We start from the raw sequence: 14,610 nt of genomic DNA, 5'->3' as shown, positions 1-14,610 counted from the left end.
GAAATTATCTCCCTTTTAAAGCTTATTACTTCCCTTGGATTGTATTTTTTTACTTTTGACCTTGAAGGATGACCTTGACCTTAAAATGTGTTTTAGATTATATCCTTTAAAACAAGGGCTGTTTGTAAAACATGCATGCCCCCCATATGGGCTGTCCGTTGTAGTGGCAGCCATTGTGTGAATACGATTTTTGTCACTGTGACCTTGACCTTTGACCTAGTGACCTGAAAATCAATAGGGGTCATCTGCGGGTCACGATCAATGTACCTATGAAGTGTCATGATCCTAGGCAAAAGCGTTCTTGAGTTATCATCCGAAAATCATTTTATATTTCGGGTCAACGTTACCTTGACCTTTGACCTTGTGACCTCAAAATCAATAGGGGTCATCTGCAAGTCATGATCAATCTACCTATGAATTTTCATGATCCTAGGCGTATGCGTTCTTGAGTAATCATCCGAAAACCATTTTACTATTTCGGGTCACCGTGACCTTTACCTTTGACCTAGTGACCTCAAAATCAATAGGGGTCATCTGCGAGTCATGATCAATCTACCCATGAAGTTTCATGATCCTAGGCGTATGCGTTCTTGAGTTATTATCCGGAAACCATTTTACTATTTCGGGTCACCGTGACCTTGACCTTTGACCTAGTGACTTCAAAATCAATAGGGGTCATCTGCAAGTCATGATCAATCTACCCATGAAGTTTCATGATCCTAGGCGTATGCGTTCTTGAGTTATCATTCAAAAACCATTTTACTATTTCTGGTCACAGTGACCTTGACCTTTGACCTAGTGACCTCAAAATCAATAGGGGTCATCTGCGAGTCATGATCAATGTACCTATGAAGTTTCATGATCCTAGGCCCAAGCGTTCTTGAGTTATTGTCTGACAACCACCTGGTGGACGGACCGACAGACCGACAGACAGACCGACATGAGCAAAGCAATATACCCCCTCTTCTTCGAAGGGGGGCATAAAAATAGTACTTCCTTTGTGAAAATGATCTGTACATGCGAATGATATAAAAATAGATTACTTATTTCCCTTGGATTTTGTTTTGACCTTTGACCTCAGAGGATGACCTTGACCATTCACCACTCAAAATGTGCAGCTTCATGAGATACACATGCATGCCAAATATGAAGTTGCTCTGTTAAATATTAAAACAAGAGGTGTGTTTGTCAGAAACACAATGCCCCCTAATGCGTCGCTTTTTTTTACCTTTGACCTTGACCTTTCACCACTCAAAATGTGCAGCTTCATGAGATACACATGCATGCCAAATATCAAGTTGATATCTTCAATATTGCAAAAGTTATGGCCAATGTTTAAGTTTTCCAACGGACGGACAGACAGTTCAAATGCTTTATGTCACCCTACCAGGGGCATAAAAAGTTATGATAAAACTTTAATGAATGTTAAAGTTATAGGAAAGAAAAATACAATGATATTTGACCTTTGACCTTGAAGGTTGACCTTGACCTTTCACCATTAAAAATGTGCAGCTTGCTGCACGAGAAGTAAGTGATTGAATGGAGAAATATTTATTTTTTTTAATTTTGACCTTTGACCTTGAAGGATGGATGACCTTGACCTTTCACCTCTCAAAATGTGCAGCTCCACGAGATACACATGCATGCCAAATATGAAGTTGCTGTGTTAAATATTAAAACAAGAGATGTGTTTGTCAGAAACACAATGCCCCCTAATGCGCCGCTTTTTTTTACCTTTGACCTTGAAGGATGACCTTGCCCTTTCACCACTCAAAATGTGCAGCTCCATGAGATACACATGCATGCCAAATATCAAGTTGCTATGTTCAATATTTCAAGTTATTACAAAACTTTACTGTAAGGTTAAAGTTTTGGGACAGAATGACGCAATGACAGACAGAAAGAACGACAGGCAAAATACAATATACCCCCGATCATTCGATCCGGGGGCATAAAAAGTTATGATAAAACTTTAACGAAGGTTAAAGTTATAGGAAAGAAAAATACAATGATATTTGACCTTTGACCTTGAAGGTTGACCTTGACCTTTCACCACTAAAAATGTGCAGCTGCACGAGAAGTAAGTAAGAGATTGAATGGAGAAATGAATTTTTTAATTTTGAGCTTGAAGGAGGACCTTGACCTTTCACCACTCAAACTGTGCAGCTCCACGAGATACATATGCATGCCAAATATGAAGTTGCTGTGTTCAATATTAAAAAAGTTATGATAAAACTTTAACGAAGAATAAAGTTTTAGGAAAGAAAAATACAATGATATTTGACCTTGAAGGATGACCTTGACCTTGACTTTTCACCACTCAAAATGAGCAGCTACAGGAGATACACATGCATGGTAAATATCAAGTTGGTTTGTTCAATATTGCAAAAGTTTTAAAACTTTAACCAAGGTTAAAGTTTTGGAACAGAATGACAGATAGACAGGACAAAAACAATATACCCCCGATCTATCGATCCTGGGGCATAATAAAAAAGAGTAAGTAGCTTATACTTAGTCTAAAAAAGAATGTGTGACAAAGATCGACCTTTAAAATAATGAGGACTCCATTTTTGTAATTCAGTGGAGTATGACATGCTGGAACTTTGTCGAGCTGTTGCTGTTCCTCATATTTATGTTTTAATGGTTGTTTTCATTCATAACATCCACTAATTACGAGGTTGGTTGAAAACACTGTCCTAATTGACAGTAATTAAAGGTAATCCTATCAATTTATGAAGACATTTGTGCCTGCGAGATGAACATTAACATTGATTTTTAACAGATAGATAAGTGATAATGCGAAGTTAATTGTGCAACATAAAACACGAGGCTTTGTTATCTTATACTGTGGCTTTAGTCCCGCATTAACTATTCCATTCTTTGACTAATAAATAAAAAATAAGCAAGCAAAACACTGCCAATTTTTCATATTTACAATCTTGTAAAATTACATATGTTAAATTCATATTATTCGTCATGAACGTTTGATTTGGAAAACAACAAATTATTCTTAAATATAGTATTGTAAGAATAAAACACTTTTAATAAGTCCTTATACCTGGTCATTCGCAGAAAATTATTAATACTTGCACAATAATTAGTACCTTGTACTTATCAAGACTTGAGAAGAATTGCTATTCAATGAAATTTCACTGGATGCAGTGATATTGACTTGAAACCCCTGTCATTAAAAAAAAACAGGAAAAGATTCAAAATTCTCAATTTATTTCCCTTACTATACCTTTGCCTTTGACTTAGGGACTTGGTTATAGTATGCGCTGCTAAATATACGTGTATGTGGCTAAGTAAATGTGTGACCAAGGCAAGGTTATTTAAAAATCCTAAATTTGCTCAAGACTATGTTTTGATCTTTGACCTTGATTTGTGACATTGACTTAAAACTTTTTGATCTGGTTCCTGCATGTGAAACTCTGCTTAACACTCTGGTCAGTTACTAAGTTGCTAAGTTATCTGAACATCCATTCATGCAGGACAAAGAATGTTGTGGTCAAGGCAGTGTTAAGTGCTAAATGTCTGAATTTGACCCTTGACCTTGAAATTTGATCTTGCCTTTTGACCCTGCATTTCTATGTGAAACTAAGCCTAATCACGCTGATCTTTTTATGCAAAATAAAAAAAACAACTTAATTTGACGATTTACATTGAAATGAAAATGTAACCTTGACCTTGGGCCTGGTTCTTGCATATGACACTCCCTCTCATCACGCTGATCACTTCTGAGAAGTTATATTAAAATCCATCCATATTATGACAAAGTGTCATGTGCGGATTTTCTAAATTTGACCTTTGCCCTTTGGCTAAAAGACCAGGTTTTTTTTTTTTAAAGAATCACTCAGTTCCCATCATGTTGATCATTTATGTAAATTATATGAAGTCAATCCATGATGGCCAAGTTTAGTCACTTAAAAAATTGTCAAGAACAAGTTTCCTAAATTTGACCTTGAATTGTGACACTGACCTTGAAGCTGGTTCTTGCTGATCACTTATGGCAAGTCATTTGAAAATCCATGCATCCTGGACAAAGTTATGGCTGTTTGCCCATCTGCTTGTGGTGATCCCATAGTAGGGCTGTTTTTTTAATACTATTTTATTCATAACACATACATGACTTTGATATAAAGAAATCAAAACGCATTAAGTGCTTTAATCAGTATAAAAAGTGTTAAAAAAATGGTGTCACCAAGAAAACTATGTATATATCTCCAATTTCTCCATACAGTCCAAACAGGCTAATCAGCTACACTTTCAAACGGATGGTTGCTTAGAAGAAAAATACCATAAAAGCAGAAAGTTATGTCCCTGATTAGCCTGTGTGGCACTTTAGGCATATGCATTAAGCCCCATTTTCCCATAGCGCGGCTCACTTATTTTATCTGACAATCTGAGGAGAATTTCCTTCAAACGATTAACCCCCAGCATTATCTATATTCTTCAGTCAAGTTCCATGCAGGAAATTACATATGATGAAGCAATCATCCAATGTTTATTAACACTATTTTGTTAGATAATACAAAACAATCAAAAACAAAAAAAGCACACACAATGAAAACGACATTCAAGGGGTGGATTGCAACGAGGAGTACAGAACCCATCTTGAAACCTGTTCATTTAAACATTTGTATTTAAAAAATCAAATTTGTTGTAGACAGGTGAATAATCACATAAACAGCATATCACAAAAAAAGTTCATGTCCTAGTTGTTATCATAACAAAGTGTAGGTTGAGGCATTACTAATAAATGTATGCAGAAAAGTGTATCTTGCCAAAAACATTCATAACAAGAAACCGTCTGAGACGGGTAATGCTCCCCAAAGCGTTTTTTTTGTCACAATATTGCACTATATATTCAGATAAAAGGAAACGTCTTGAGGGGCATAACTTTGGACAAAATAATACGATGGATGGTTTAGCAACTTAAAAATTTCAAAGGACCATAACTCTCTAAATAAATCATCTAACCAAAACCCACAAATAACATGCGCATCTCCTAAAGGTAGTTAAGCTTCCCATAAAGCTTCATTGAATTCCAGTCAGTAGTTGGGGAGAAATAACCTGGACAAGAATTGCACTATATGTACAGTTTATAGAAAATTTCAAAGGGCCATAACTCTGTGAAAAATCATCCGACCATAACCGGCTGATAATATACATATCTCCTGTTGGTAGTGAAGCTTCCCATAAAGTTTTATTGAATTCCCATAATAAGTTGCTGAGAAATAGCTCGGACAAGAATTGCACTATATGTACAATGGAAAATTTCAAAGGGCCATAACTCTGTGAAAAATCATCCGACGAGAACCGGCTGATAATATGCACATCTCCTTTCGATAGTGAAGCTTCCCATAAAGTTTCATTGAATTCCAGTCATTAGTTGCTGAGAAATAGCCCAGACAAGAATTGCACTGTATGTACAGTTAATGGAAAATTTCAAAGGGCCATAACTCTGTGAAAAATCATCCGACCAGAACTCGCTGATAATATGCACATATCCTCTTGGTAGTGAAGCTTCCCATAAAGTTTCATTGAATTCCGGTCATTAGTTGCTGAGAAATAGCCCGGACAAAAATTGTGCACGGACTGACGCACGGACAGATGAAGCGGCGACTATATGCTTTATTTTGGGGGAGCATAAAAATAATGAATGCTCACCAATGATACATTATTATCCCCACGCTTTTTAAAAAGTGTGGGGATGTTGTGGTTAATTCTGCCATCTGTCCATCCGTCCTGGCTACTATCTCCTCCTACAATATTAACACTAGAACCTAGAAACTTACACACATGGTAGCTATGAGCATATGTGTGACCGTGCACTATTTTGGAATTTGATCTGACCCCTGCGTAAAAAGTTATGGGGGTTGGGTTGGGCCGGGTTAGAGATTTTCACACGTTTTGTTATGTTATTTTACATTAACTTCTTCATTTCTACACCGATTTACTTCTAATTGATACTGAACTTCTCTTATGACAATATGTGCAATCTCACCTATGCATGGCCCCATTACCAACCCTGGGGTGCCCCCTGGGTCAAACATGAGGCGTGGGCCTCTGCCATGCCATTTCTAGTTATAATTAATTTAAGGGGCAATAACTGTCTGAAAACTCAATGGGGTATAACAACATTGCAGTATGTGTATGCCCCCCTATGGGGATACTGCACAAAAAGTTTATCAAATTCACATCATATTTCCTGTGATCTGACACAGAAACGTATCATTTACTAGAAAATGTCATACTATTAATCAAAGGGCAATAACTGCCCGAACAATTATTGGAGAAAAACAACCTCAAAATATATGTATGTCAAACCTATATATGAATGTAACTAGCATAAAACCAGAACAGCCTGCGAGTAACTCGCAGTCTGTTCAGGTTTGATGCTGTTTGCTGCTCATCAGTAACTAAGGGTTAGAAATAGTCTTTAAAACTTGAATTTAGTAAGAAAGATATTTAATTAAATGTTACTTTCTAAGGGACTACAAATGCGCCAAAATACGTATCTAAGTGGTAAAGGGTAAAAAAATCAGCTAAGCAGAATGGACTGACAATGCGGTTATGTCCACCTTTAAAGGAAAGTGCATATAAAGTTTCATGAAATTCGCATGGTAAGTTCCAGAGTTCTCATTCAGAAAGAAACAATCCATTAGAAAATGACATATAATTAATAAAATGGCAACTACTGATAACAAATTAATTGGACCGGAAATTCCTGAAAACAATGCCCATGTTCACCTTAATGGAATGCTGCATGTCAAATGTCATCAAATACCGATCATAAGTGGCCTACATCTCGCACCGAAACTAAAAGTAGCATATGTATAATCAAAGGACAATAACTCTTTTAAAAAAATCATTGGACGAGAATGAACTGGAAAGGATGCGCATGTCCACTTTATCAGTGTCTGAGATCCCATGGGGAAATGAAATGTGGGACAGACAAAGCGTATTAATAATCAAAGGGCAATATCTCCCAGACAAATCTAACTAACAGAGCAGCGAGTATATCCTTCCCCCTAGGCAGCATAAAAACATACAATTAACATACAATGACATAACCTAATATCGATTAACTTATGCTCATTAATTTTAATGCCCGTTATAAAAAAATAAATATTTTTTAACATACATGATTGTGTTTTCTTGACAAATGAAAAAGGTCACAACATTTGAGAACTAAACAAAAATAACACAGTGCAAAAATATTGATTCTAACAGTTAACAGTTAATAGAGTGGACATCATGCCCCTTCTAAACTTGATTCTATACATTTGACAACACAAAAGCAATAACTGTTACCTTAAAGACTTGCCACATACAATTCTCATGACTCTTATTACACCATTCTTTATTTAGAGTAATTTATTTAAAGACATTTGAATAAGTGGCACCAATCATTAAAAATCCCTATTGAGTAACTGCATAATAAGTTTTAGTAAAGATATCTGTTAGTCACAATCAGTAAAGAACACTACCTTCAATTGATATGCCCATGAGTACTTTTACAAGCCAAGCAGTCAGAACTAACTGTCCCAAATATGAAGATTAATATGTTAAATGCGGGCGAAATTGTGACTTTAAGGTAAAGTTTATTACAAAGTCATTTTGCAAATAGGAACAATCTTTTGACAAACATTTGTTCAATAGCACCAGCATTTTGTATGCAACACAATGTTACAGGTCACCTGAAACTATTTCTTAACGCCTTCTTTTTACAAGTGTGCAATACCACTCTGAAAACCGGCCTTTAAAAAAAACCACTGTTGATAAAGCACATGTCCCATCAATTTCCCCAGTCTCCAATTATACAAGCATAAGCAAATTTTGCACACACAGCCCACATTTTCCTTTAATGCAAAGCACAGTACCTCTCATATAACACAAGACATAATATCACACATTTCCCGCACAAGGCAACCATTCTCTTATAACACAAGACATAATATAACACATTTGTCACACAATGACCCCAGTCTCCTATAAAACCAGACATACATAAAATATCACAGGTTCAGCCATCTGTCTGTGAAAACATCTCCTTTTCCACACAGATTCAGCCCTCTGTCAGTGTAAACATCTCTTCCACACTGGTTCAGCCCTCTGTCATTGTAAACATCTCACAGATTCAGCCCTCTGTCAGTTGAAACATCTCACAGATTCAGCTGTCTGTCAGTGTAAACATCTCCTCTTCCACAGGCTTGGAGACCCACTTCCCACAGCCGTTCTCTCTCAGCCTCACAAACATGGCCTCTTTAGCAGTCACAAAGTCCTTGGCAGCAAGCTTCGCCTCATGGTACATCGACAACGCTAAGAGATCACTGCGAGAGAATTTTTCGCAAACAGCTCGGAACTCCATGAACAGGCTACGTTTGGAGCATCGAGAGAAGAAGTTCTTTTCAATGCTGTAATTGTGCCGATATCAAAGATATTGTTATGCATGAAAGAAACTTGTGAACAAACATGGTTAAAAACAGTCTCTGCTGTTTGAACATAAAATAAACACTCAGTAAAAATATAAAGAGAATTAATAAATAGAAGGATAAACATTTGTATACAAAATGTAAGTAAATATTTGATAATACTACATAACAAGTGCTATATTACTCATAAAGTTTCAGCTGATTTTTGTACTCAGAAGATAAAAGACCTGTACCCATGAATGGATTCCTTGTAACTTTTCAACAGATCTAGTAAAATTAAGAACATTTATGCAGCACTTTTGGCATGAACATTAGGAAACCAGCTAAATGGAGAAATTTCACTTTCATCAACTGAATGACCTTCAAATAACACAAACAAATCACTAGCTTGAACAAAGTGACCTTTAAATAACACAAACAAATCGCTAGCTTTAACTAAGTGACCTTTAAATATCACAAACAAATCACTAGCTTTAACTAAGTGACCTTTAAATAACACAAATAAATCATTTGCTTTAACTAAGTGACTTTCAAATAACATAAACAAATCATCAGCCTAAACTAAGTGTCCTTGTTATAACACAAACAAATCACTAGACTTCACTAAGTGACGTTTAAATAACAAAAACAAATTACTAGTCTTAACTAAGTGAATTTTAAATAAAACAAACAAATCACAAGCCTTAACTAAGTGACTTTTAAATAAAAACAAGATGTGTTTGTGAAACACTATGTCCCCTTATATGACGTTTGACCTTGGAGGATGACCTTGACTTTGACCCTTCACCACTCAAAATGTGCAGCTCCATGAGATACAAATGCATGTCAAATATAAAATTGCTAGCTTCAATATTGCAGAAGTGACATTACATGAGCAATTTTGACCCATATATTTGACCTTGAAGGATGACCTTGACCTTTCACCACTCAAAATGTGCAGCTCCATGAGATACACATGCATGCCAAATATCAAGTTGCTATCTTCAATATTGCAAAAGTACTCATCAAATGAGCGTTTTTGGCCACATATATTTGACTTCTTACCTTGAAGGATGACCTTGACCTTGACCTTTCACCACTCAAAATGTGCAGCTCCATGAGATACACATGCATGCCAAATATCAAGTTGCTATCTTGAATATTGAAATATTGCAAAAGTGTACATTAAATGAGCGATTTTGACCCATATATTTGACCTTTGACCTTGAAGGATGACCTTGACCTTTCACCACTCAAAATGTGCAGCTCCATGAGCATGCCAAATATCAATTTGCTATCTTGAATATTGAAATATTGCAAAAGTGTACATTAAATGAGCGATTTTGACCCATATATTTGACCTTTGACCTTGAAGGATGACCTTGACCTTTCACCACTCAAAATGTTCAGCTCCATGAGATACATATGCATGCCAAATATCAAGTTGCTATCTTCAATATTGCAAAAGTTATTGCAAATGTTAAAGTTGGCGCAAACCAACCAACAGACCAACAGACAGGGCAAAAACAATATGTCCCCCACTACTATAGTGGGGGACATAAAAAGAAATTACTAGCCTTAACTTAGTGAATTTTAAATAACACCAAAATCACTAGCCTTAACTAAGTGACCTTCAAATAACACAAACAAATCACCTGCCTAAACTAAGTGACCTTAAAATAGTGTAGCAGGGTATTTAATACTATTCAATAATACTATTCAATAATAATCCTATAATGATGGAGGAGAGATACTAGTAGTCAGTGTGATAGTGGTATGCGCGAGTGTGGTAAAATGTGTTAACAGTGCATGCTTTTAATGTAAGATGTTTTTAAAATCGTCCATATGATTTTGAATTATTCCTAAAGATTGGATCAGTTGTTTACTAAACCTTGTGAGAGGTGCATGGCATTTTCAATTTGCCTAAGATCATCCTTTATAACATTAGCATAAACTGGAATATAACCCATCTGTGTTATATCATCACAAAACCCGGCTACAAAAGCACAAACAAATTACTAGCCTTAAATAAGGGGGCTTCAAATAACACGAACAAATCACCAGCCTTAACTAAGGGACATCCAAATAAAACAAGCAAATCGCTACCCTAAAATGCGAAACCTTTAAATAACACCATAAAATCACTAACCTGAGCTAAGTGACCTTTAAATAATACAAACAAATCACTAGCCTGAAATGGGAAGTCCTTTAATAGCACAAACAAATCACTAGCCTGAGCTTAGTAACCTTTATATAACTCAAGCAAATCACTAGCCTTAACAAAGTGACAGTTAAATAACACAAACTAAACATGAGCTTTAGCTTATTGACTTTTAAAAACACAAACAAATCACTTGTCTGACCTGAGTTACCTTAAAATAAAACAAACAAATCACTCGTCTGACCTGAGTTACCTTTAAATAACACAAACAAATCACTCATCTGAACTGAGTAACCTTTAAATAACACAAACAAATCACTCGTCTGACCTGAGTTACCTTAAAATAAAACAAACAAATCACTCGTCTGACCTGAGTTACATGTACCTTTAAATAACACAAACAAATCACTCGTCTGAACTGAGTTACCTTAAAATAAAACAAACAAATCACTCTTCTGACCTGAGTTACATTAAAATAAAACAAACAAATCACTCGTCTGAACTGAGTTACCTTTAAATAACACAAACAAATCACTCATCTGAACTGAGTAACCTTTAAATAACACAAACAAATCACTCTTCTGACCTGAGTTACCTTTAAATAACACAAACAAATCACTCGTCTGAACTGAGTTACCTTAAATTAAAACAAACAAATCACTCGTCTGAACTGAGTTACCTTAAAATAAAACAAACAAATCACTCGTCTGAACTGAGTTACCTTTAAATAACACAAACAAATCACTCATCTGAACTGAGTAACCTTTAAATAACACAAACAAATCACACGTCTGAACTGAGTTACCTTTAAATAACACAAACAAATCACTCGTCTGACCTGAGTTACCTTTAAATAACACAAACAAATCACTCATCTGAACTTAGTTACCTTTAAATAACTCAAACAAATTACTTGTCTGAACTGAGTTACCTTTAAATTACACAAACAAATCACTACCTGGAACTAATTGACCTTAAGTAACACAAATAAATCACTAGCCTGAACTGACGGACCTTCAAATAACACAAACAAACCACTACCATGAACTAAGTAACATGCAAATAACACAAACAGATTACTACCTGGAACTTAATGACCTTGAAATAACCCTAATAAATCACTTTCCAGAATAAAGTTACATTCAAATCATAAAAACAAATCACTAACCTGAACTAAGTGACCTATAAAATTATGCTAAGGTAAACATAAATAAATAAAGCAACATTAAATGCTGTGTTGTAGATTTTACCTTGTCAGACACGTCCCCTGAGTTCCATCAGTGACCTCTGGCTCCTTATCCCCGAATGCCCAGTTAACGCTGAGTGCCTTTGTTTTCTGGACCTCTCTGGGAGGATTGCAAGCAGTGACACGCCCCAGCCACGGGTGGTTCAGATGGTATGGGCGTGGCACCAGAGTGTCAAAGTCAACCTGACCTCTCCCCACCCGACAGCAGACAGCCCTTGCAAGGTGTCCATGCTCATATAACAAACCTGCAGGTAAATGCTAGTAGTTTTATATATAATTTTCCGTAGGGCCCTCAAGCACAGGGATGCAACTGTGAGTGAATTTCCATACCTGGGGAACCCTAGTGCTTGAATTTCTAAATCTGCCGAACCCCTGTGCTTGAATTTGCAAATCTGGGGAAACTCTGTGCTTGAATTTCAAAATCTGATGAACCCCTGTGCTTGAATTTCCAAATCTGAGGAACCCCTGTTCTTAAACTTCCAAATCTGGGGAACCCCTGTGTATGAATTTCCAAATCAGGGGAATCCCAGGGTTAGAATTTCCAAATCTGGACCCTGACCTTTATACTTTATATCAGCAAAAAAGGAAACAAATATATGTAATAATTAAGCCTCTCTCTAGGAAAACAGGGTTAAGGAATGTGCAACACAGTTAGCACAGGCTAAATTTTATTTTCACTAAGAAGAAACTATAAAGAAAAATATAACAAGGGACAAAATTGTCACAAAACCAGGTTTTCATTGTGAAAAAAAAATCTGATAAAGGGAGAAAACTCAAACTGAACTTTTGAAATGAACAAACAAAATTAACCCCCTTTGTAAGTTTGTTTTTTAAAAAGATCTATTTTTAGTCGTGGCGACCTTGACATTGGAGATATTGACGTGATTCTTTCGTGCGACACACCGTCCCATGATGGTGAACAAAATAATGTGCCAAATGATTTTAAAATCTCACAATGAATGACATAGTTATGGCCAGGACAAGCTCATTTATGGCCATTTTTGACCTTTGAACTCAAAGTGTGACCTTGACCTTGGAGATATCAACGTAATTATTTTGCGCAACACACCGTCCAATGATGGTGAACAAATGTGCCAAATGATTTTAAAATGTGACAAAGAACGACATAGTTATGGCCCGGACAAGCTTGTTCCGCCCGCCCGCCAGCCAGCCCGCCCACATTCGCCAATCTAATAACCAGTTTTTTCCTTCGGAAAACCTGGTTCATAAAATCTAAAAGTGTTGTCCCTGATTAGCCTGTGCAGACAGCACAGGCTAATCTGGGAAGATACTCAACTCAAATGTGTTTAACACCATTTTCCCAAAACAAGGTTCAAGATATTCTACATGTACATGCTTTAAGCCCATTTTTTCCCAAAAGGCTACTAAATGTATGTTAGGAGAACCATAAATAACACACAATCTGCAATATTACCTAGAGTGAGTGAGTCTAGGTAGACAGGGTCCAGGAAGTGACTGAGTAGTGCCCCCTGAAGACCCAGCACGTTCCAGCGACAGATCTTGTCTGTACACGACATCGTGCGCAACCTCTCGCCACGCTGGATCCCATCAAACGTCTGCCCTTTGAAATCAGCCTCTATTGGTATAGTGCCTTCACCTTGGGAAATGATGAAGTCATGAGAGTTGTAATTTGTACATTGTATCTATAAAACACGGTTTAGGTACAGGATGAAATGTGCTTAGCACATCTGCTCATTCTTAGACAGATCTTTTTATTGCCACATTTATACTTGACTTTTATAAACACAGCCTTGCTGATATGAAATTTTTCTTGTATTACTTACAAACAGAATAATCTATATCGTTAACAAAATCAGCCTTGATCTTGGAAGACCATTTTTGGCTCTAACAGTATTTTTTGTTTAAAGGGTTTGTTTTTTACAAAAAATCGAGTTTATGCCAAAAGTGTCATCCCCTTATTAGCCTATGTGAACTGCACAAGCATTTACAAAATGTATGCAGTTGCATTAACCTGTTACCACTTAGAAATGTATTTTGACGCATTTGTAGTCCCTTAGAAAGTTAAATTTAATTAAAGACTTTTCTTACTACATACTAGATTCACATTTTAAAGGTTTCATTTCAAACCCTTAGATACTGATGAGCAGCAAACAGCATTAAACTTGAACAGACTGCGAGTTACTTGCAGGCTGTTCTGGTTTTATGCTGTTTGCACATAGCCATTTTCATTTTGCCTCTGAGTGGGAAAGGGTTTAGCCCCAATTACCAAGAGTAAGGCTAATACAAATTAGCACTGAATTGTTGACTCTTATCGTAAACAAATCAGGTATTTCTATTCTGTGGAGACTGCTTGGATTGTGATGCACATACGAAGGTAATATATTACGCCCTCTATGATCAAAAGCGCTTCTCAAACTTAATGTTCTATTTATTGAGTTAAGAATGTGATATCAGTGTACCTGACATAGAAACTTTCACCCCTGTAACCAGTCTGACAATCAATTATTGACAAATTGTGTTAAGTTTCGATCCAGCTTTGCTCTCAAAAGCTAAACCCCTTCCCACTGAAAAGCAAAGTAAACAACGGCTAAATGCAAACAAAATACAACCATAACAGCCATTGAGTAACTTGCAGCTGTTAAGGTTTTATGCTGTTTGCTGCTCATCAGTATCTTAGGGTTGGAAATGAAGGCATTAAAAATTGAATTTAGTAAGAAAGGTCTTAAATTTAATAAGATTTTTTAAGGGACTGCAATCCCTTAGATATCTGCGTGGTAAAGGATTAATTCAGTTTAACGGCAATG

The 14,610-nt window shown here is 36.3% G+C and overlaps 1 protein-coding gene across 2 annotated transcripts in view; it reads right to left on the bottom strand.

Moving 5' to 3' along the window:
• Nucleotides 1-4,485: 4,485 nt before the first annotated feature.
• Nucleotides 4,486-14,610, bottom strand: part of LOC127851263 (uncharacterized) — a 36,939-nt gene continuing 26,814 nt past the window's right edge. For both annotated transcript variants that reach the window (XM_052384911.1, XM_052384919.1), the window contains exons 9-11: nucleotides 13,260-13,442; nucleotides 11,829-12,069; nucleotides 4,486-8,420 (exon numbers count right to left, since the gene is read on the bottom strand). In XM_052384911.1, the coding sequence (XP_052240871.1) occupies nucleotides 8,177-8,420; nucleotides 11,829-12,069; nucleotides 13,260-13,442 (668 nt within the window). In that variant the 3' untranslated portion in view covers nucleotides 4,486-8,176. The remainder of the gene's footprint in view (nucleotides 8,421-11,828; nucleotides 12,070-13,259; nucleotides 13,443-14,610) is intronic.

Source organism: Dreissena polymorpha, chromosome 1 (genome assembly GCF_020536995.1).
Source record: "Dreissena polymorpha isolate Duluth1 chromosome 1, UMN_Dpol_1.0, whole genome shotgun sequence".
NCBI lineage: Eukaryota > Metazoa > Mollusca > Bivalvia > Myida > Dreissenidae > Dreissena > Dreissena polymorpha.
The sequence above is the reverse complement of the archived record's forward strand: the minus strand, read 5'-3'. Positions and strand labels throughout refer to the sequence as shown.